Consider the following 23,067-nt stretch of genomic DNA (forward strand, 5'->3'; position numbering starts at 1 on the left):
GGCTTACAATAAAAATACAAACAACAGATAAAGCTTTACAAAACTAATAGTACTTGGTCTGGCTGACGACTAAAACTTTCATTTTAAAGAGACTTTTGACATTTGGTTCAGTAGCAACCAGTTTTTCTTTCAGCTTAACTTTATGTTAATGTGTTTGGTTGAAGCACTCTGAACAAACAGTTCTTCAGCAGTTTTTATTATGCAGGATGTTTGACAATTGTCAAGTCAGCAGTCTTCACCATGGTTTCGTAGACATTTGCTATAAAAATCTATTTTTATTGACGTATAATATTCAAATTTGAGAAACTAAATCAAACCATAAATTAAGCCCATTAATTTTTTATGTACTGGTAAAAAATGTTTCCCAGACATGCACCTGTATATTGCTCGGTATGTATTACTTATGCAAAATTCCAGTTAAGCTGCTTTATGCAAAAGAAAATGACAATAAAGCAAAACTGGAGGTAAAAACTTTATTGCTCGTCTGCTTTCAACCGAAGGGTCATTACAGCTGGTATGGGCTACAGCTTCACGCTTATCAAGGTTGCTTTTATCTTCTGAAGAAAATCTTCAAGCAAAATACAGAGTATTCTTCACAATATGAAGTTTTGTCTCACATGGATAAACATGAATGTAGCCAATTAACTAAAGCAGTGGTTCCCAAACTTTTTCTCCTGGGCCCCCCCTGTGGATTACCAAAATGGAGGCTACCTGGTTGAACGATGTGTGTGAGTGGTGGAGGGAGTGGGGGGTGATCGACTTATTTTGGGGGCAAAATGAATTGAAGTAGCTGAACATAGACAACTGTTAGTTTGGGAACCTCTGAACTGAAGGATGTCAAAAGGTTGCTGGACTGTATGACAATTATGATACAATTCTCATCCTTTTTCCCAGGGCAGATGGAAACGCATTTGAATTTGGTAAAAATATTGTTAAAATATAACTGAACATGTGGGACACTTAGAGCTGTTAAGGGGAAAACAATAAAAAGAAAAAAAGAAAGCAACTTGTGCAATGGGAGTAGCCTCAAATTTTTCCATGTCATGACCAAGGTGCAGTGAGGTAGGCTGAGTGGACCCAAAGCTTACATTTTTTTATCATATAAGCAACTGATTTCTGGGTAACACTTTATTTGAAGGGGGTTGAATAAGACTGACATGACACTGTCATGAACATGAATAAGTCTTCATGAATATTTATGACTGTTGTCATAAAGCGTCATTCGGTAAATTATGACACTTTTAATACAAAGTTGACATTAAAATGTCTTTATGACAACTTGACATTAACCAGGAAATCATCACTGTTTAAACTTTACCTTTGATGACATAAAGTTACCTAATTTTTAAAGTGCAATCAGTAATACTTTTATCAAAAAAATTATCAGTACTGATTTATTGGTTAATGTCAAGATGTCATAACAAAGACATTTTAATAATGTCAACTTTGTATTAAAAGTGTCATAATTTACCGAATGACGCTTTATGACAACAGTCATAAATATTCATGAAGGCTTATTGATGTTCATGACATGTGTTATGTCATGTTTATGACAGTGTCATGTCAGTCTTATTCAACCCCCTTCAAATAAAGTGTTACCGATTTCTCTTCCCCAGCGTTGCAGAAAAATATGTCCACCCTGTGAGTTCTTGCAACTTCTTTTCCCGTCTAGGGTTTGTAAAAAATTGTGTTTAGATTTTTTTTGAAGAAATCCAGGAAAAAAAAAAAAAAAGATTTTTGTCCGTGGTTATTACTGTTGAGTGATACAGCAGGACCCATTTAGACTTTCCAGGAGTTCTCAAAGTATCAAATAGCCTCTCCAGAAATAATTTCAATAATTTTCTCTCAGACGGAAGTGAATGTGTGATCAATTAAACATAACATTGCACGAAAAGAAAAAAAAAACTGGATAATGGGCAGCTTTAACCATTTACTTTCCCTAAATATACTACTAATCTCTGTAATAAGGATAAAGGATTTTCAATCAAGAGTTGCACTTTTAAAATTCTGAACATTACTGAAACTTTGACTATATAAAATGTGATATAAAAACCTGGTTTTCTAAACAGACTGCACACGGTTATTTTTGTATTTCTAATAGAAATATATTGTAAATATGCTTCGATATATCAAAAAAAAAAATTTACTTACTGAAGGCCCAAGCACAGTAATAAAAAAAACAGCATACAAATGGGAGATTTGAGAAAAAAAATTAGGGGACAGCTTGAGAAAACAATGCATTAAAAAAAGTATTTTGCAAATTCTGTCGCATGGAGAGAAAAAAAAGTCTTCGATTTAAATAAAAGCTGAGCTGAAAAGTACTCTTGCCACTAATAACCCTTACAGACAGAAACAACAAAAGGCATGACAAGTATGAAAGCCAGTGTCAAAAATACACCACTACAAACAACTAAGTCTGTACAAAGAAGGCTTAAACATCCCTGACAAGTCCAAAAAAAAAAAAATAACGAAACAGTTTTAAACTCAGCTAGTCTTTATAGTGAGCCCCGGCTTTAGAGTAGAGTCAACTGGCCTTGGTCCTAAAGGAGGAGACTGCTGCAGGTGGAGACAAACTTTAGATAATGTGTTGAAATGGCAATGAATGTTTTTGGCACCAACAATTATGTGTGTGTGTGTGTGTGTGTGTGTACATTTATGTCTTGTGCTTATTTTAGTGTCAGGGCTCAGGGATCCTTTTGTAGAACAGCAGGTACGGTGTGGATGAGGAGCACGTTTCAGGAGAACAGGCTCGCAGGAAGTCCTCCTCCTCAAACAAACGCACTTCAGAGTCATCAAACAGCAGCCATTTCCCCTCATACTCCAGCAGGCTGGTTAATGCTTGCTGCTCTGCTGCCTCCATCCCACCAGGGGGAGCCACTGCCGAATCCTCTGGCTCCTTTTTGAGTCCGCTTGCATTCTGGCTGGAGATGCTTAGCGTCTTTCTCCGTTTAGATCCCTCCGCTGCGTCACGGTTAGCTGCTTTGCTGCTGCTTCCCAGCTCACAATTGGGCAAACTCCTCTGTCCCCCCAGGAGTCCAACACCTCCCTCCAAAAGCTTTTTGCTCCCTGATTTAGTGCTAGCCAAACCTGCTCGCCGCTGCCCCCTTGTGCTCAGGCTGACCGACACCTCGCCATCCTCGAAGGTTGTGTTTTCGTCTGTCTGTGCTTCCTCTTTGCTTTCTTTTACATCCTCCTCAGAAACTTTTTCTTTCTTGTCCTGCAGCCAGACCTTCGCATCCTTCAGATCAGACATGCGGATGTAGGTGGTGTAGTGGCCGCTGCTGATGGTGACACCGCTGTGCATGACCACAGCAAACAGTTCGTACTGCTGCCCTGTAGCAGCCGACGGCTTTGTGCACCACTCGTTCAGAGACAGGGTGAGGGGCGTCTGTAAGGGAGTGTTGACTTTCGAGAGGCCTGCGTACGGATCCACCCTGCCAGGAAAACCAGGTTAGACACCGAACCTTAAAGGTTTTGGTTTTACAAAGGATCGTTTGTGAACTCACTCCAAGCTGCTGGCAGAGAAGCGCTTCAGGTGAATAGTGATGACTTCAGGAGTTTTGTCAAACAGCAGACTCCTTTCAGCCTCTGTGTAGTGATGACAGGTTTCACAGAAGTATTTATCTTCGCCAACGATGCGTTCCACAGAGGCAAACTGAGAAATGGCCCAGGTCAAGGTCTTCATCTCAGGCTTTGGGTCTGGAGAGACTGAGAAGATAAACAATATTACTTGTTTTGTATTGTATTAATTTCATTAATAAGTAACCATAAGTAGTAGTTTAAAAACATCTCTACTACATAATCAAAATTCTATTTCTCAGGTTAATAGTTATTTCTGGGAAATGTTATTCCGATAAAGCAATGTTGAGAAATGCAAAAAGCTAAACTTGACTTTATAACAAATACAATCAGTGACGAGAAAATGGCTGATGAGGCACACAGCATGCCTGTGGAGCTGTGAAAATTTGGCAAGTTACAGGTTTCTTCTGTTTTTACTTTTCTGTCACAATTCAATATTTTCAACACCTCACCGTCAGATAGGTCCTCTGGACTGGTGGGCTGGTCGTCCAGCACCGGCACGCTGATGTCCTGGAAGTCCTCTCTCCGCTCAGTGAAGCTCTCACACTCCAGACAGCGAGTTCTCAGCACCAGTCGGCCCTGGAACAGTTTCTCCATCAGGCCCAGAACGTCTGAGGCAAACAGAGAAGTCTGGATCATGATCAGATCTCTAACAAACATACTGGATTCAAGACAGAAGTTGAATCTATTTTTACCGCAACAGTTATCAGTTTTTGACGATGTGTTGCCTTACAGGCGTTACTCAAACTTACTACATTTTCCCACATTACTCCCTCTACCTTCATTTCTCATCTCTTACCATGTCGTTTCTCTGTTTGACCTTTAGCTGACTTCTTTGCTGCAGACTGCTGAGTGCTTTTCTGTTTTGGCTCCTCCGATGGTCCATTCTCTGGCTCAGATTTGTTCAAAGTTTTTGGATTTGTAGAGCTGATCTTCCCGACGCTGCAGAACTTTGAGAAAATACTCGGCTGCTTCCCAGAGGATCTCAGCCAACCCAGAGTACCTCTCTTCTTCCTTTTCCCGCTTGTCTCTTTACTGGATGCTTTTTCATCTTTCTCTTCATCGGGATTCAGATTCTTCTTCTCTTCCTCCTGCTCTCCCTCTTTACTCTGAGCGCTGTCCACGGTGATATCACTGGAGGACTTCCTCTTGGAGCGAGTGAAGGGTTTATTTCTACAGACATTTTCCTCAGCACTCTCAGACTTCTTAGACTTGGGCTTCTTCTTGGCATTTCCCACCTCTGTGTCGCTCTTCCTCTTTCCGCTGACTTGTCCGTCCTCGTCCACAGAAGCTCTCGATTCCGCCCCAGAGAAATTGGAATCCGAGGGAACACCATTCTCTGTTTTAACGTCTCTGTCGTCCTCCTCCTCCTCTTCCTTCCTCTCCAGCTCTTTTCTGATAGTGTCACAGGCCTCCTGGATGTATCCCAGGATGCACTGCAGAACCTCCTGAGCATCATGCTGGAGATAGCCTTCATACATAGGGTTCAGCTGCCTGCAAAGCACAAAAGCACAGTAAACACTCAAAGCATTTTCACTCTAAACACATTAAAATATCAAAACAACAAATTAGGTTTCAATTTACTCATTCAGATTAAACATTTTTTTTTATTTTGTTGCAAATACTTTAATTATCCTGTTCTACTTTTTCTCAGGTTAGCCTTTGAATAGCAGCAGCAGGCTGACGGGACCTGATGGTGTGAAGTATTTTGCGAGGGGGCGTGGCCAGCTCTCCCTCGCTGAAGCCATCAGGGTTGAGCAGGAAGCTGGACTGCAGCTGCTCCACTGAGGTCATCAGGCTGCTGAAGCTCCCAAGGAGCTCGATGTGAGCCGGCACAGTCTCAGACACACACTCTGACTGCTGACTCTGAGGCTGAAGAAATAAAACCCAAGAGGTTTGTTGAATAAATGTTCTAGTTGTAACACACAAGAGCTTTAGAAAAACAATTAAAGTGTGTTTATATAGCAACATCCAGATAAATAGTGCAATATTCTAAAAGTAATTCTTTAAGCAGTTTGCTTTGAACCAACCTCTTCATTTTTAGCAGTTTCATCCTTTGGTTTCTCTGGTCTTTTGGAAAGGTCGTACAGCTTCTTGACCCCTTCTCTGAACCCAGGGCAGTAATACAGAACCTGCAGGTGAAAAACACAATTCATTACATTTTAGCTCCATTTACACAGATTTCTAAAACCCAACAGCCAATGAATGCCCCAGACATGAACATGTGTAGGATGGCTTCCTTCCACAGTTTAACTGGTCTTTCAAAAAAAAAAAATTGTCAGAGGCTATGAGTGTGTGTGAGCGGTCTTCTGCTATTATAAACAGCTTCTACACACACAACAATTTAAAGAAAAGGAGTATCAAGATTTTATCAATTGATTTTAACAAATGCACTCCATGGGTTTTCATAGTTTATGTAAAAGTAGTTATACAAAAAAAAGTAATGAAGTAAAACAGTTTTATGAGTCAATATTTATCAAAACAAACTTAAATCCATCTCATACTTTTACAAATTTTTTGTGCTTTTTTCTGTATATCCGATATCATTTCACTGTGAAGACGAGGCAAATTTCTTTATCTTTTGTCCTCTTCTCTTTGGAAAGGAGAGACATCTCACCTATTGTAAGCAACTGGTGAAATATGACACTGCAGCAACAGGCCCGCTGTGTGAACAGGTGTTACAGAGGAGATCACACAAGAGTCCAACTGAGTGATGAAACGTTCACCGCTTGACGTCTCTTCACTTCCAAACAATGCCTCTACAGATAAGCCACAATGGGGCAATCTAAGCACACAATGCATCATTCAGGAGGACAATGCACTGCAAAGCAGCCTCTTATCTCCAGCCTTAAGCCGTTCTACCTGAAAAAACCCTTCTCTTCTTTTAGTGAATGAGAAACAATTTCATCTCTTTGCCTCTTTATGGGTTGTTTTGTGCTGCCATGTGCAAAACTTCCTTCAAGATTAGAAACCAGCAAGTATTAACCAGAACAAACTTAAAAACTGGTGAAGCAAAATATACTTTTAGGGCACTAGTCAAATTATGTGACCTACGATGTATTAAATACATTTCTGAAGGAGATTTTTTGATTTGTGGAACTTGAACTAAGAAGTAATCACCCACCTGCAAGATGCTGTTTAAGTAGCAGGTGTTGCCAAGGTTATTGAGACCCACAAAAGGCACCAGGTTCTCCCTCTTCTCACATGGGATTGGAAGGCCAGGTGAAGATGGACAGGGGGCGGGGCCATAGACCACCTGATCACAGCTGCAGCAGATTAGGAAAAACAAAACAGGAAATGGATTGTTTTAATTTTCACAGTCATTGCTTAAATTATTCTAGGTTTTTTATATGGAATGAGAGCATAAACTGTATATAACTGTAGCAATATTATTACGCTTGCCAACGTTTTTTTCTCCAGTGTTCTAGGCCAAAAGTGTCTTGAGTATCCAATAATTCCACAAATGTTTAAAACAGATTTTATTTATATTGTGCAGCCCTCATTCAGAGTGGAGAGAGATTACATGTTCTTTGTCTATCCAGAGTTGAAAACCTGTTGGTGGTGTATATAGAGAGGGTGTAAACAATTCTGCAATGGAAAAAGTTACTGTGAAAATTTATACAAATTATAGGAAGAATCTAAAAATAAAAAGCTGAAAAGTTTTTTGAGAACCCAGATTGGCAGAGCCGGCAGACTGAAGACGGTCATTATTAAACTCAGTGGGTGTTAGAAAGCTGCTGGATGTTTGTAGTTGTTGAGATTATCTACACACAGAAAACAAATTGGAGAAACAAAACATAGTGTGTTTTTTTCTTCCTACAGGGATACACTTCATATTTACATGCCCATTTAAAATACCATTATTTACTACTTATGTGATTAAATGTACATTTTTGGTACTAAAGAACCATTTCATTTTCAATTCGTGTTTATTTACATAAATCTTAAGTCTACTGAACCGAGATTGAGAAAACTTTGAACTGAATGAGCAATAAAGTCTAGAAAATAAATATTGTTATTTTTCTTACACATTAATAATAAATGAAGATGTCAGTTTTCCTTTAGTTTCGTTTCTACAATCTCTGTTTAAGTTGGCAAAGGTTAAAATGCTGAACCTTGATGTTCTCTTAAATCCGGAGTGTCAAAGTCCAGTCCGCAAGGGCCGGTGTTCTGCAACATTTAGATGTGCCTCTGCTGCACCACACCTGATTAGAATAATTAGGTCATTAGCCTAATTATGTAGATTGTGTAGATAGCCTTGTGTAGCCTAGCTACACAAGGCTCTGGAGAACCTATCTACACAAGGAGGAGGTAATTAAGCCATTTCATTCCAGTGTTTTGTACCTGTGGCATAGCTAAAAACTGCAGGACAGCAACTAATGACTGCTGTTCCTATATGATTTATGACCCAAATTCTACTTGTTCAGCTTTCCTTGTTTTAAAGTGTTCTATAAATAAACTGACTTTTTTTTTTTTTTTTTTTTACAAAAATTGACATTTGTCAACTGTTTATAAAACAAAAGAAGTTGATTTGTGTACTGCTGACAAAATAAGTTAACATGGACTACTTTTAAAATATCAACATCTGTATCTCAGTGATTAACTGAGTGTTGTTCATAACCTGGCAATGTGGTTTATTATTGCAAAGTTTGAAAAATGAACTAAACTACACTACTACTACTCACAGACCCACCTGGCTGGAGAATCTTCTTGTTCTAGTGTCTTTGCATCTTCTGCTTGAGGTTCGGAGAAATCCAGAGCTCGTTTTGTGTCCTTCTTCTGGAAGAACTTCAAGGAAAGTTTGTTCCTTTTCACAGGACTCCCCTGTCCTGCTCCAGCATTCTCAGCCAGCAGACCTGACATCTTCGTTCTCCTTAGTATCTTACTGAGACCGAACAGCGCAGCGCACTGGCGAAAAAGAGAATTGCACATTATATTTCAGTGGGCGCCATCAGAGCTCGACATGAACGAACGTAACTACGCACTTAAGTTTCTGCTCCTGTAATGTAATTTTGAGCAAAACAGTTCGAGTTGATCAGTTCAGACGGTTCTGGTTTACAGTGTAGTGTACAGTTACAAGTTCAGTTCGGTATTATATAACATATTACCAAGCTAACGCTAACTTAATGATGCCTGTATAACCACCCCTCCACAACAACCAGAGACGAACCTCTGCCTCTCTATTTTTTACATAATGGTAAAAACAAAGCAGTGTGCATTTAAAAACTAATTCCAAACTATTTGAACACAACACAGTCCAAAAACTGGGTCGACATGGAGCGGTGTTGTGAAGCAGTGGGAGGAGTAAACAGGCAGCACGCTGCCTTCAACTGCTTAATTCAAAACAACGAACTCTCTTAATTCGAACAGTCAGAGGACACGTTTAAGTCTTACCTGAAGGACTCATTCCAGCTTCTGTTTTAATATATATTCCCAAATATATAGTCATTCAAACCATGTAGTCCGCTGTTTGACTATTCAGACGGTGCAAAGAGAAGTTGGCGCTTTTTCCTGCTCGAAGACACGTTGACCGTTTCTCCGCCGGTGAAGAATCGACACTGTCTGAACATATCCGACAAAAATATCACATAACGGTTCCATTTCATAATGAATGTAAACCATGCGAGCACATAAATCTTATAAATATGCACAGGTTTTTGTAAAATTAGATAACGTGGAAAATTTACAGTCTAAAACGCAGGCCGATCTAAGGACACCTAAAAAGACGAACTCCATCCACCCTGTTGACGCCATGTTTGTAGTGTTTCCTGAAAGGGCAGCTGAGCTAAAAAGGAGAAAGATCGAGAGTTTGGGGTTCCCATCAAAATAAAGGCTGACAAGCAAAATAGCTGTTTGCTGAGAGGAGGAGATTTTATCAACAAACATAGACAATTTGGTTAGGTATACAATCCATTTTTGGATAATTATTGTTACTTTAGGGATAGATAGCCCATCCAAAGTTGTTTGCTGTTTGCGATTCACAGCAAAAGTATTCGTATTTGGAAAAAACTATTGCAAAGTTGCGGTATTATTGCTTGATATTGTGGTGATATTTTGATTACATCACTTTCTACCTTTTCCGTCATCATAATGTACTGCAATCACGATTCTATATAAGGGCATAACAACTAATCAAGAGGCCTGGAACACATTGCTTGCAAGTATAGTTTTGACATAAATAAAACTAAACCTTCAGGCTTATTCAATATAATCCGTTGTCGTTATATATTTAGTTTTTAAAAGTCCGCACATACATAGTATGTGGCATAATGACAAGTAAAATGTAAACTAAACGTCAACAATTTCGTGCTTTTATTTTGAAATCATAAATCCGTTTTCTACCTGCAAACCTTGCATTATCATTATTTCGGGAAGCTGTATGCTCCAAAACAATTATAATAATAACTGAACTACCGTGTATACCGTGTTTGTATCAGTTGCAATTATAAATTGTTTCATTATAAGTAAAGTTTTACATTCCTAAATTTAAAAAAAAACGGTCCCGTCCATTGGAATGATTAACAACGGTTGTACAAAATTTTGATCAACAGGGGGCGACATTATCCAGGGAATATGACAGCAAACTATCCAGCAGCATCACCATCTTCACTGGACCATCTCCTCATCTGACAGTCACCAGGCTACTCCTTCATGATTTTAACGGTAAGATACAGTTTGTTTGTGCATTGCTTTCTGGGGGGAAACGTAAATGTACTTTGATCGCAGCACTAAGGTGTCTATTTAATCTCGTCTCACCTTAATAGTATCAGTTGCACTGTGATGTTAAAAGGGCTAAAGACTGTTGGTTCTGGCGTGTGTTTGTACGATGAGGGGAGTATCGTAGCACCTGCATGTTGCCAAAATAAAAAAAGCGAAACGACAGGTGCGTCGTTGCACGGTGGGATTCAAACTGCGGGGACATTTTTTCCATACGATACTCGAGCTGGACGTTCCGTTTCTTCTGTTGCTGCTGCTGCAGAGTGGATGCTTGGTCAGCAGCAAACATTGCATCAATGGAGCTGAGCTATACTGTGCCTGAGCTTCAAGAAACCCCTTGGTTATCAAGTGTTGTTGCAGCAAGGATGCAGATAATGGACGGTAGTAGTAGTTTCGCAGACTAGTACTTCCTGTGGGACTGGCTGATATTCCCAAAGGTATCCTCAGTCTAATGCTCCAGAATAGGATGTCTCCTCTATCTCGGGCTTTGGAGTGACTAATATAAATTTCATGACTGGTTCAGTGTGCAAAAATCTCACAACAGGAATAATTTCAGGGTATTTCATCCCAAATAACATAGCTACACTTTCTTCAAAATTAACTTGATTAATAAAGAAAATGAATCAGGAGAATGATTTACCAAGCTGTAATATGAGCTGGTTCAGAGCTCCTGTTTGGGGGGCCTAAACAGAATTTTTGTTCAGGTGCAAGAATGTGTTGAAAAGACAACCTCTAGTGAAGTAATCAACAAAACTGACCTTTATGAAAAACTGTCTAGAAAATAGTTTTAAAAAGCCATGCAGACTTCTATTTGAAGCTTTCCGCAAGCCGTGTAAGGGACAGATAAAGTCTGGGAAGAGAAGTTCAGATGAAACCAAAGCAAAAACAGTATTTGTTGAAAACTATTGTTGCACTTCTGCTTCAACAAGCTAACGTGAAACATGGTGGTGGCAGGATCATGTTATGGGGAAGCATTGTATTTAAAAGGAACTTGAATAGAGTTGATTAAAAGATGGATGGAGATGTTTGCAGGAAAAAAATTGAAGAAAAACTGTTAAAAGCTGCAAAAGACCTGAGGTTTTGTTTTGAGCAGGGCAGCTACGATACAGGGTCAGAGCTGAAATGGTTTGGATCAAAGAATATTCATTCATGTGTTAGAGAATCCAAGTCAAAGTGGCATTCATAGAGCCTTTTTGTAAAGAACAAAAAGGAAAATATTCAGTCTGTAGATCTGCAAATCTGGCAGAAAGACCCTAAAGACCTGCAGCTGTAATGTCAGTGAATGGTTGTCCTAGAACCATTTCCCCTCCACTGCACAGGTTTGCACTACTGTTTGTTAGTCTACAAACTTGGTGGACATGTTTCAAAATATATGGTTGTTTTTTTAGTTCTCATAAATTCTGCTAGGACTTCAGAAGTTAATGGCAGAGTAAAGGATGGAAATTATCAAATGGAATGGTGTTTGGTTTTTATTTTAGCCTCTCAAAAAATTATGCAGATTATTTTTAGAAAAAAATAAAATAAAACACACAAAAAAATCCCAAATGTAAAAACAAACAAGCAGTTTATCCTTATTGCTGTTGTTTAAGGGATTTAGCTGTTAGGAGAGATGGAGTGGGGACTTCAGAAGCATTAACATGTTAATCAACTAGGTTTTTTTTTTTCATAATGAAAGCATTTTTACATATTAGGGAGCTTTGTTTTGCGCGATTGCTAATGCAACCAAAGAATGATAATTCTGGTGGTTTTAGGGGCCCACTATTAGTTGGGGGTGTGGGAGGATTTGGAGGAGGGAGTACTGGGGGATGCTTCTCAGTTTTTTAAGCCTTATGCTGGCCCTGGAGCTGACAGATACAACTGATAGGGCAGTAATTTTCCACATCCCGTCTCAGAGTCCATCTAAATCCTAACGTGGGGCTGCATAATAAAGAAGCATTATTGTGGTGCCTTTCTCTCATCGCCTCCTAATAATTATGTTTTTTTTCTTCAACAAAAGACAAATCCCACCACCCATGTCCTGAGCTATAGAGTATGACGTTCCTAAAACAGTAGAAATGAAACTTTAAAGCACATAATTAAGTCATTAAGCAGATTTGAGCTTTGAAATGTTAGAAATATTATTTCTATTGAAGGAAGAATTTAGTTGGTTTCTTTTCACCTGATGTAAATGCAGCAATTTTGTACATTTTATTCTTTCAACTTGTGTTAATGAGGAGTTCTTTGCATGCCCTGTGCAATGCTGCTGGCCTTTATTAAAGCAGGCTTTGTCCCAGGAGGCGTGGAGCCCTCACAGCACGGACCGGGAGATGTAGGTGGTGTGAACGCTTTAAAGCCCAGAAAAAAAAAAAAAAAAAGAAATCTCCCCACTCTCATGCTCCATCTCTGTCAGGAGGAGATCACTGATGGGAAAATGAAGGCATGTTGAGTGACAGGCAACGGTGCACTCCAAGAATCTTTTTAGCTCTCAGTACAAATCCTGTTGTTACAGCTGCACACAGTTGTTATTTTGTTATTTGCATCAGATGAACTATTACTGTACCACAACACTTTTTAGCAAACCTGGAAATACATCTTTAGCATGTTTTGAGTCTTTCTAATTTCATTTGAAGAACTCATTGCGAATAAGGCAGTAAAACACAAACACATTAAAGGATTCGTGTTTGAGAGTTACATTTCCTCCTTTGACCTGCAGGGCATCCTTCAAGGTTGGGAACAGCTGGTTTAATCACATCATTGCAGTGATTTTATAAGAACATACATCTTGAGCCCCGAATTCAACTCATTAGCAGCCGTTTAAGGCATGAAGACTCTTATCGCGGTTTATTTCTTTCCACTGAAAAAAAGTACCGGTGGACAAATCTCACAGGCTGCACTCGGCTGAGGGGAAAGGTTTAATATGTAATTAAGCGGAAGTTAACAAGCGCTCACAGCCTCACATGTGTATGCAGTGGATCTTAAAAGTCTACACACCGTTGGAAAAATGACACATTTTCATAAAATAATGATATGAGTGGAAAAATACCTTTAAAGCATTATACCTGTAATGTTACATATGTCCTCTAACAACCTAAAAATAAACAAATCAAAGTATGAAGTAGCTTCTGATTGCATTTCAGTGTTCTGCATTATTTGGTAGGATTTTAATTGCATTCCACACTTTGACTTGGTTACAGACTTAGTCACAACGTGTTCTTCTAGTGATGCCCTTTTTTTGCTTCCTGGCTCCAGACTGATACATTTCTACAGTTAGATGACTCAATTTTTTTGTAATCTCTCTGCAAACTATTCCTTTAGCTAACAGATACAAATGAGCAAATTTCAAAAAAATCTTGCTTGGGCAGCTGAACTTTGTTTCTGGGTTATCAGATGCTTTATAATTAATAGCAGAAGTGTTCCCAGGAAGAGTGAGTGTTAAAACCAAATTAAAAGGTGCTTTATCAAAGTACTTGTTTAAGGGAGTGCACATTTATGCAAACAGGTGTATATTTTTGGTTTATGTGTTAAATGATTAAAAGGAAAATTTCCTTCCCATAGTCTCTTGTTTTTGCATTAAAAAATCTGGCAATTCTGGCGAACAGTTTTTAGAGCCGCCGTTCATCAGGTATGATCTCCCGCCGCACGCAGGAGTTTTCCATGTCCACATACTTTAGAGCGGGCTTCCCATTTGATGCATGCTGAGAAGGTGGGTGTTTCCAACCCGGCCACTCTGATGTTGGGAAGAATAGCTCCTGCATCCTACTCAGTCTGCTCTCTACTCTCCCAGCTCTCCTGTTTCATGCAGACTGCCTGCCTTCCAGCGTAGTGCTGTCCTTTCACTCTCCACTATTCATTACCATCTTGTGTGTATTTTCACAAACCTACTAAGGTGGACCAAAAGCGCTGGCACAGAGGACTGAGGAGTTCATGCTCAGATGAAAGAAGCATACATGTAGATGTAACTTGTCCTACAAAGACAGAAGCATCTACTAAATTGCAGTTTTATTACAAAGGATAGAACACTCACAAAGGTAAGAGATCATTTTTATTTGCATTTTATTTCTTCACTACACATTTTTTTGGCATTCTCTCTGTAGTTTTCTCTTATTTATTATTTGGTGTTTTTACTACTACATTGCCACAATCAATAGTATCATCATACTATTTAAATCATATTTCCATCTACGTACATATAGTTGCAATAGGCATAATTTCAAAAGTTACCATCCAGGGGATTATTTGTTGTTTAGAGCGATCATATCAGCAGCTTCAGCTGATGGCTTCGGTGAACACTCAGTGGGGATGTCTTCGCTTGGTTTCCTCTCCCTCCTTCACTGTCAAACCCCTCCTTGCCTCTCCTCTCTCCTGTGTCTGCATGTATTCACAGTTAGTCTCAGCTTCTGCTCTGCTTGCTTGCCTGCCACAGACTGTCGGCTCTGATTGGTTGGCAGACTGCAGTTACACATTAAATGTTGGCTGTTCACTATAAGTGTCATACTGTGCACGTGTCTTGTTTGTTACACTTACAATTTTACCTCAGTGCCCAACAAGGAGCACATTAAACGGGGCTGACCCAGATCGGTGTTCGTCCCGCTTTCTGAGTTTATTTATGTTTGTGTTGGTGTGTTTTTCTTGGAGGTGCAGAGAGGTGAGTCATACCGGCTCACACGCTGGTGGCTGCCACCGGCGTTCAGTGTAACCACATCGTGTTGTGTGATTTGCAAATCGGCAGTGTCTGATGAAGCAGTGTATCTGTGAAATGTCGACCTTTCAGGAAATGAAAACAAGCAAATTTGCCTTTTTTTGAAGAGCTTACCATCTATTGATTTTTTTTTCTGTGCAATGTGTCTTATTCGGAGGAGGTCAGATCTGAAAGTATTTTTTATAAAGCCAGTAGCTTTCAGAGGAAATCATAAACAAGTAGAAGTTGTACACTTGTTTAGTATTAACAGAGAGTACTTGATTTTACTCTCTTGAAAAGGTATTAGAACACCTGAAATATTTTGACATTTTGTAATTTTTCACAACCAAAAATTTTATATTAAGTTTTTGTGATTGTATGTAGAATCCCTGCTTGGGGTTTTTCTGCATGGAGTTTGCATCTTCTCCACAAGGAGGTGGGCACATTTCTGCTAATCCGCTAATATGCTAATACCAAAGCTAATTTTTCGCTTAATGGTTTTGCTAACTTCAAAAATATTTAGCGCACTTAGCTTTCCGTAAAATAATTTTTTCCGGATAACTTGAAATGAGATAATTTACATGGGTGTTTTGTAAATTTTCAGTTTGACATGTGTTGAAGTTTTGGTTATGGAGTGTCATAGCGAGGTTTATAGTTGGTGCATTGAGCCGTCCCCACCTCTCACGTTGTCATGCTGTCACTGCCGTGCATCTCTGAATTTTTATGAGTCCTCGAGGATTGCACATGCCATCTTTCACACAAACTGGGTGATTTTCAAAATACTCTTGCAGAGCTGGTCCACCTGCACTGGCATTTAAATGGCTCCTCCATTAGAGCTCATTTTTAAAGAATACCGCACCACTTATGGTACACGTTAAGTATGAACGCCACACTGTGCTGGTGTTGTGTTTTAGCATTGGCAGAGCTACTGTTGTTTGTCCTATGTGTCTCTGTGTTGCCCTGTGATTGACTGGTGACCTGTCCAGGGTGTTCTTGCCTCTCACCCAATGATTGACCCTGTGATCCTGCCAGGATAAGCGGGTGTAGACATGGATAAATAGATTTTATCTGATAGACCAACAGAATTTCATACATTATAGCTAAAACCTTATACAACTGCAAAATACCCTTCAGTCAAAGAATTGCATTTGGGGGACTGAATAGAAATGGAAGTCAAATTATTCCGATTCTTACTTGAACAATAAAGAAAAGAAAAACTCTGGTTTTATCTCTCCTCTTCACAATTAAGCACCATTTTGTTCTAAGAAAATGTGTCCCACTTGGTGCGAAAGACACTATGATTTTAATAATAAATAAATGTTGTAACTTACTCTCCAGTGTGTAATATTAATATATAAGGAATCTAAAAGTGCTAAAAGAAACATGAACAATAAAGTGCACTCAGTTTGGCAAAGATAACCTCAGGCCAGTATATAACAGATCTAAAGTATTCCACATCCCACACCATGTTTCTTAATGGAGCTTAAAGCCACACAGGACAAAGTTGTGTTGTTAAATCCCAGTGAATTTTGCAGGAAGCATCTGCAATGTTTCACTTGTCCTGAATGCAGCTGCCTTGTACTTACAAGGGTTTTTATCTCGTGTGACATTTAGTAGAAGTAATCAATGCCCTTACTGACAAGATTATCTGGGCATTCAAAAATCAGTCACACAATTCTGATCAGTGTGTCTGTATTGATGAGGTTTTGATCTTTTAAGCTGGATTCAACATTTTCATTATCTTGACACATTATGCAATGTGATGGCATCTAAAATCTTTAGGTTTAGAGCCGATGAACTTAATGTGTTTTTATAAACAATAGATAACATAAGTGGGCATAACTGTCAGCGTTCTATATCTTGACTTTGCAGTACATGTGGGTTTTGTTTTGCTAAAGTTCTTCATCTCTGTCAGAATGAGAGAAAATGTCTTATCCTCAACAATCTTATGTTATTGCACTGAATATTTGTTAATTTTACTTCTGGACTGACTTTGAAATAAACAACAGTCCATTCAGCCTTGTAGCAGATACCCAAAGGTTTGGGGCTAAAATTGAGACGTAATTGGATCTGCTCATAATTGTGTCCACTTTGAAAAATGACCCAGTTTTACTTCAAGAAAAGCTACCCCACAGCGTGATTCCACCAACACCATGTTTTCCTGTAGGTATATTGTTTGTTGAATAATCTACAATGTTCTTTCTGTGTCGAATATACCAGTGAAATAGAGTGTCTTAATCTGACCATAAAATGCTCTCCCACATGTTGGAGACTTCATGCAGGTCAGGATGTTTTCAGCGGAATAACATGTTTCTGTTCTGCAACCCTACTCCTTACTCCAGATATATTGAACATTCATGAACCTTAGTATCATCTGGAAATCAACCAGTAAAAGCAAGAAATTCCTGCAGCTCCATTAGTGTTGTGATTGTTTCTTTGTTTTTCATTGCAGACTCCCTTATTAGTTTTCCTCTTGTCTTTTTATTCATTTTGGAGAAAATCCCAGTTTTCTTCAATACATTCACCACGTCTTGAATACAGACTTCAAATGATGGTTCACTAGAAGGCCCAAGAAGAACAATGGCATGCTGAAAAGGTTGTAACTACCACCGGAGAGAGATCTAAAACATCCAGGATGCCGGCCCTGGAGGACCGACTTTGGGCACCACTGGGCAAAAGTAGCTATTAAAGTCTTGGTATTTTACCAGGAGTATGCACACTTTTGTGACCCACAGGCAGTTTTGATGTGAAACTAGAATCCTGTGAAAAATTATCCTACTTTGGTTCTGCTATGAAAAGCAGGCCATTAAAGACCAATGCCCTAGGTAGAACTCTACTAAAAAAAAGGCATAGCAGCTTAATCTGATGGAAAGTGTATTGAAGCACTGGAGTAGTCGCACATGCAGACACATTCTGAGAATCTGCAGCCAGTCCAGTGAGCATTTTAGGATGGCTGCTCCTATACAGAGCTGCTGCACTATGAACAAATGGCCATACAGTGCTTTTTAACCCATAACTCTCCCACTGTGTGTGTGTGTGTGTGTGTGTTTTTTTTTTTGTTCTTTTTGGTGTGGTTTTATGACTTTCAAAATAGTAATTATTACAACCTGCTTCCCTAAACATAGATGCCGGCAAATAGTCAATGTATGCAATGTGACAGGTTACGCAGTCTATACCCACTAGCATTGTGCAGATCTGCTGTGTCAAGGACTGCAAGTCAATGATGGAGATGGCCCATAATTTTCCCAGATGAGAGTTTGAAGTCGGCCTGTGCCACTCGATGCCAGGCTGTGTTCTGTGCTTCAGCTGGCTGGATGCCCAGCTCTCCTCATGTGCTTCATATTCCACAGACTTCCACATCCACGACTTCTCATAAGGCTTCACTGAACCTGTAAACTCCTCTTTCAGCCCACACAGCCTGAGTATGTTTATCTGCAAATGTTTGTGCCAAGTTTATTGCCCTCAGGGATAAATTAGCTTATATATAGGCCTGTCACGATAACAAATTTTGCTGAGCGATTAATTGTCTAAAAAATTATTGCACTAAACAATAATATTGTTTCAAGACCTTCTGACACTGATTTAATGGAAATGATGTAATAATGCATGCGATTTCCTGTCATAGATACATACTTTTTATTTTCAAAAGAACACATAATACTGGAACTGATAAACTAAATAAACAAAACAACTAAAAACAAAAATAAAATGGATTCTCAGTCTCCATTAGCAAAAAACGTACTTGAATAAAAACTAAACATAAAGCCAAAGTGAAAATAAATACTGCATTCAACCAAAAGAGTGCAGATTATGAAGTCTGTATACTATATTGCCCTTCAGTAATCACTAGATTTAAGTAGAGAAGATGGGCCATCCGACTACCTGATGCAGTAGTTCATACTACACGATTTTTTTGCTCCTATTTTCCCCTTAAGACAATCTTAGATCGTTGGCCGATCTAAGATTGTCGCTGGTGATTTCCTAACCGATCATCCTGTAGTGTGTGGTGGGTTACGGTAGATCGTCGTGGCCTCTCCGATCTAAATCAGGGGTTTTCCCCGACTGGGAGCTTAACGCTGAATGTGACGGGTAGCCAATCAGAAAGCACGGATTCTCATCTGCTTTCTGAGAGGAAATTACAGAGGGGAATCCCAAACAGCTGAAACGGTGCAACCCGAAGTCCAGCGGACATTGGAGATTATATGTGCAAACAACATTAATGTTTATTCAACATTTCGTACAAAGAATATAGAAATGACAGGGAGAGGAGTTGGAGCCAAATTGTTACCGCAGTTGATAAACCCGGTAACTTTTCAGCTGATCTTCGTTAACGTGACATAAATAGGTTCTAATGATTTTCATTCAGTCAGGACTTTACGCTGAATCTAGCCACATGCATCACAGGATGATTCTAGTAAAGCATTGATTAATGTCTGATTTTAAAATTAGTTAACTGGACTTGTAGCCATTATTTTGTGCCCATGTGGCTGGACACCACATGGCATGATCGAACTCGATTGAACCGTTATACCGAGGAATTCTGTCGGCTAATGTGTCTCAGGTTTTGAAAATGGGCCGACAACTTGTGTAATGTGCGCTGGACATTACACTAAGGAAATGAGGAAGGGAGGGTCAGTGCAGAGCACCGGAGTTGAGCCTTATTTCATTCAGTGTCATCAACAGAAAGAAAGAAAAAAAAAAGGCAGGAAAAGACGACAAAGCCGATAATTAAAATGAGGTCGATAGGTTTAAATTATCGTGCAATTAATTGAGTTATCGTTTATCGTGACAGGCCTACTTTTATATATGAAAACTTTCAGACGAGAGTGTATATTTGCAGCATACTGCCCTCCTTAAAGTCAGATTCTTTTAATTGTTTTAGTTCCATGATATTAATGGTTTTAAACAAATTCTCTTTTATCAAACAAGTGGCAGAGTCATGGGATAAGGAGCTTTAAGGCTTCTTAGCTCAGCTGTGGGAGGGACGGGACTCCCTAAACTCTCTGTGTGTCAGTCAAAGCAGCCAAAAACCCCTAGCTGAGAACACACACAGATACACGAGAGCCAGGAGTCAGAGCATACACACACACCAGCTGAGCGAACGCCTGGGGAGGGTACTACTAATCTCATTCTCCGCTGACACACTAGTGATCATCTGTGCATGCTTTCGCAGCTCTTTCTTCTGCTATCCTGGTATTCCGAAGCTGGAGGTGTGTTCGCTTCTATCTGTGTCAGCAGATCAGGAAAGTTCACAGAGGCACCAGGGGTGTTTGTTCACTTTTTACCAGCAACACTTCTAATCTGCAAACCACAGCGTCCCACTAACTGCAACACTTTGCTAAAAAATTGTTGTGTAGCACAGCAATTCTTGCAGGGCAGGAAGAAATAAAAGCACTGATCGTGATCTAAAAACCCGATTTCATCAAGTCTAGGATTTGTTGTTTTACCTGAAAAATCATACATATTTCTTTAAAAAAAAATCCACATGACTTATGTACGGTCCAAAACTGGTTACTGCTTCTGTTTGTCCTCAGAAGAATGTTGAAAATTATTTAGTTTTTCTCCACAGTAATCAGTCTTTAAATTAAACCTTGATTGGCAATCCTAACCAGTGCCTTGCATGTTTTCACTGATATTCTTAGTTTCATTTATCTTTAAAAGATTACTTTAAACCTAAATCTGCCAAAGGTATGAATATTTTTTGGCTTGAGCACAGTGTTGCGATTTGCAAGCCGTTTGGTCTAATTAGATTTTTCAGATTTACGAAACACAGACATAAATTATGTGTAATATAAAACAATGAAACAACACAGTTAAAAGAGTGAACTGCCTTTTTACTTACCCTTTAGTTGTGGACTCAGCACTTTTGTCCCAGACAATTCATGAGTTTGTTGTGGTTGCAGTTGCCTGCACTGAAATCATTGCCAGCGTGGGCAGATTTCTGCCTTTGCACAGAAAGCACATTTCGTTTTTTTAAAGGAATGTTTTACATCTGCACAGCATGCTCCAAACTGATTCAGTCTGTGATATCTGGGCAGATTTAATTGAAGTTATTTAACTCAGCGTTATTCATTCCAGCACCTGAATTGACACATGGCAGTACATGGAGTTGAACATCTTGAAAATCAAAACTGTGGCTGATTTGTGCTGATGAGGAGATTGCATATTTGGAGGTTATTAGTGGTTAATTATTTCCACCTGAGATGCATCAGATTGCACATAAATTGCATAGCCTTTAATGCACTGACGGAAATGCCTATTTTTAAATGTCACACAATCATTCAACTGGAATAAAGTGATTACCATTTACCCTATCACTATGTTGCTCTTTTCCTATTTGCGATTTATGTTACTGCTTTTGTAACATATTTTATATTATGGATGTTAATATAAATCCTTAGTGTCTTGGAGTCATGCCTCTGAAAAAGAGTAAATATTTTGAAGCACAATGTGTTAATGTGCAAGGATAGATCTGCCTTTTTGCTGTGCGACGTGATGGTATGTGTGTTTTTGTGGAGCTTCCTTTGTGGACGTGTGAGTGGGTGACGTTGGCTGGACAAGGGTCAGTGAGTTGGGCGGGAAGGCATGGAGATCAGAGGAACAATACTGTAAGACTTTCCCTTGTTTCTTGTTTTCACGTTGGGTGGAGGATATTTGCTTGGTTTTTGTTTTCAAAGAAAACTAGCGGTTGATATCATAAATAAAACAAATTGGAACTGATGACATCCTTTATTTATTAAAACAGATATTTGTTTACTTTGCTACTCTGGATTGCTGGAAATGTGTCATCCTTAAAAGATTAAAATACCAACAAAATAGAGTATTAACAAAAACTGTTTTAAAATAAAATGAGTAATTTAAACTGGATTCAGTTGCACTATTGAAATTCTAAAATAATCTATAAAATCCAGCATTTTCCAACATTTTGCTGAAGACAAAAGCAGAAGGCAGTGTAAGAAAAAGAAAAAAAAGACAATATTTTTCTCTTGAGAATACTTGTGAGGTCAGACGCTGATGTTGGATGAGTTGGACTGGCACAGAATCCCAGCTAATCCATCCCTAAGCTATTCTATCAGGTTGATATCAGGACTCAGTTTGTCTTCTATCAGAGCTGATAGAAGACAGTGATACAGTGTATTCATTAAAGGATAAAAATATGGCATTTGTTTGGGTTAGGGAGATCATGTTATGTATATACAGCTGGCTTGGTTTTTGCCAGAAATAACGGAAAAGGCTGGAGATTTCTCAAGGAGCAGCAATGAGAAACAATAGCACAGGTCCATCCCTGTATTGTTTCCCCAGCGCTGCTACTTAATGGGTTCCTGGCATTGACATGCAGGAAAAAACAGAGTCTGTCGTGAGAGAAGCCTAGAGTGCTGAGGGTAACACGGGACTTCCTTAATGGAACCTTTGTCGTCAAATACTGTGTTCTAATTTGCTGAACGCAGGAGGCAGGAACTTCCTGTTTCAATATTGTTGGAAATGACCGCTCCCTGTAATGAGATGCATTTAAGTTTGTGCTAGAAAGTGTTTAAAAGACACCTTTTAGCATTTTAGATGATACATGTACATTGACATGAATGGGAATTGAGGTGGATTGTTTTTTTTTTTTTTTGCACTGAATATGAGACTTAGAAAACAGGTAAGGAGAGGAGGAGGCAAAAGCCTGTGGTTACATGACAGACTGCAATATGGTGGTTCTTTTGAGCTTTTCACGCCCAGCCTAAAGCGCTCTGCTATTGATTGGATGATGGATTGATGTGACTACTAAGACTCTGTAAAAATAAAGGTGCATGTATTTTTACCAAAACAAACTGTGGTACAGCCTTTTTTGGATTGGCCCACACACACCACATGGTCACAACAATGTTTTAAGGAGAACAGATTAGGAATGTGTATTCTGTGGTTTGGAAACACAGTGCACACAATGCAACTTTAAAGTGCAGCACTAGTCTAAGAGGATCCCCAGCTAACAGTAAAGTCTGCTATTTGGCAACTTTAGAGTCTCTCATTAAGCTACATTGACAACAGAGAAAGAAGGATGGATTGGACCAGAGCTTAATGTCAGCAGTTTTCAACATCACTACGGTAGTTTACTCTGCATTTAACTTAAT

General features: G+C 39.1%; 1 protein-coding gene across 2 annotated transcripts; it reads right to left on the reverse strand.

Annotated features, from left to right (window-relative positions):
• Positions 1-459: 459 nt before the first annotated feature.
• On the reverse strand, positions 460-9,334 carry usp1 (ubiquitin specific peptidase 1). 2 transcript variants are annotated; one of them, XM_088004834.1, is made up of 10 exons: positions 9,267-9,334; positions 8,974-9,141; positions 8,273-8,487; positions 6,704-6,845; positions 5,610-5,711; positions 5,270-5,451; positions 4,379-5,073; positions 4,032-4,190; positions 3,507-3,708; positions 460-3,434 (listed from the first exon to the last, which is right to left on the reverse strand). In XM_088004834.1, exons 3-10 carry the CDS (start codon positions 8,440-8,442, stop codon positions 2,678-2,680), a joined length of 2,409 nt encoding a protein of 802 aa, XP_087860960.1. In that variant the 5' UTR covers positions 8,443-8,487; positions 8,974-9,141; positions 9,267-9,334; the 3' UTR covers positions 460-2,677. The 2 variants fall into 2 exon arrangements, with proteins under 2 accessions (XP_087860960.1, XP_087860961.1); XM_088004835.1 differs by having other exon boundaries at positions 8,974-9,137; positions 9,267-9,324.
• Positions 9,335-23,067: the final 13,733 nt, after the last annotated feature.

The sequence above is a fragment of the Poecilia mexicana genome, unplaced genomic scaffold (genome assembly GCF_051168715.1).
Source record: "Poecilia mexicana isolate PSO_F unplaced genomic scaffold, ASM5116871v1 scaffold_4, whole genome shotgun sequence".
Classification (NCBI taxonomy): domain Eukaryota; kingdom Metazoa; phylum Chordata; class Actinopteri; order Cyprinodontiformes; family Poeciliidae; genus Poecilia; species Poecilia mexicana.

Excerpts from the sequence above, each read along its gene's own strand:
- usp1 (XM_088004834.1), bottom strand. The coding sequence starts at position 8,442 with ATGTCAGGTCTGCTGGCTGAGAATGCTGGAGCAGGACAGGGGAGTCCT. Across the intron at positions 5,452-5,609 it reads AAACTGCTAAAAATGAAGAG|CCTCAGAGTCAGCAGTCAGA; the intron begins GTTGGTTCAAAG and ends TTATTTCTTCAG. Across the intron at positions 4,191-4,378 it reads TCAAACAGAGAAACGACATG|ACGTTCTGGGCCTGATGGAG; the intron begins GTAAGAGATGAG and ends TGTTTGCCTCAG.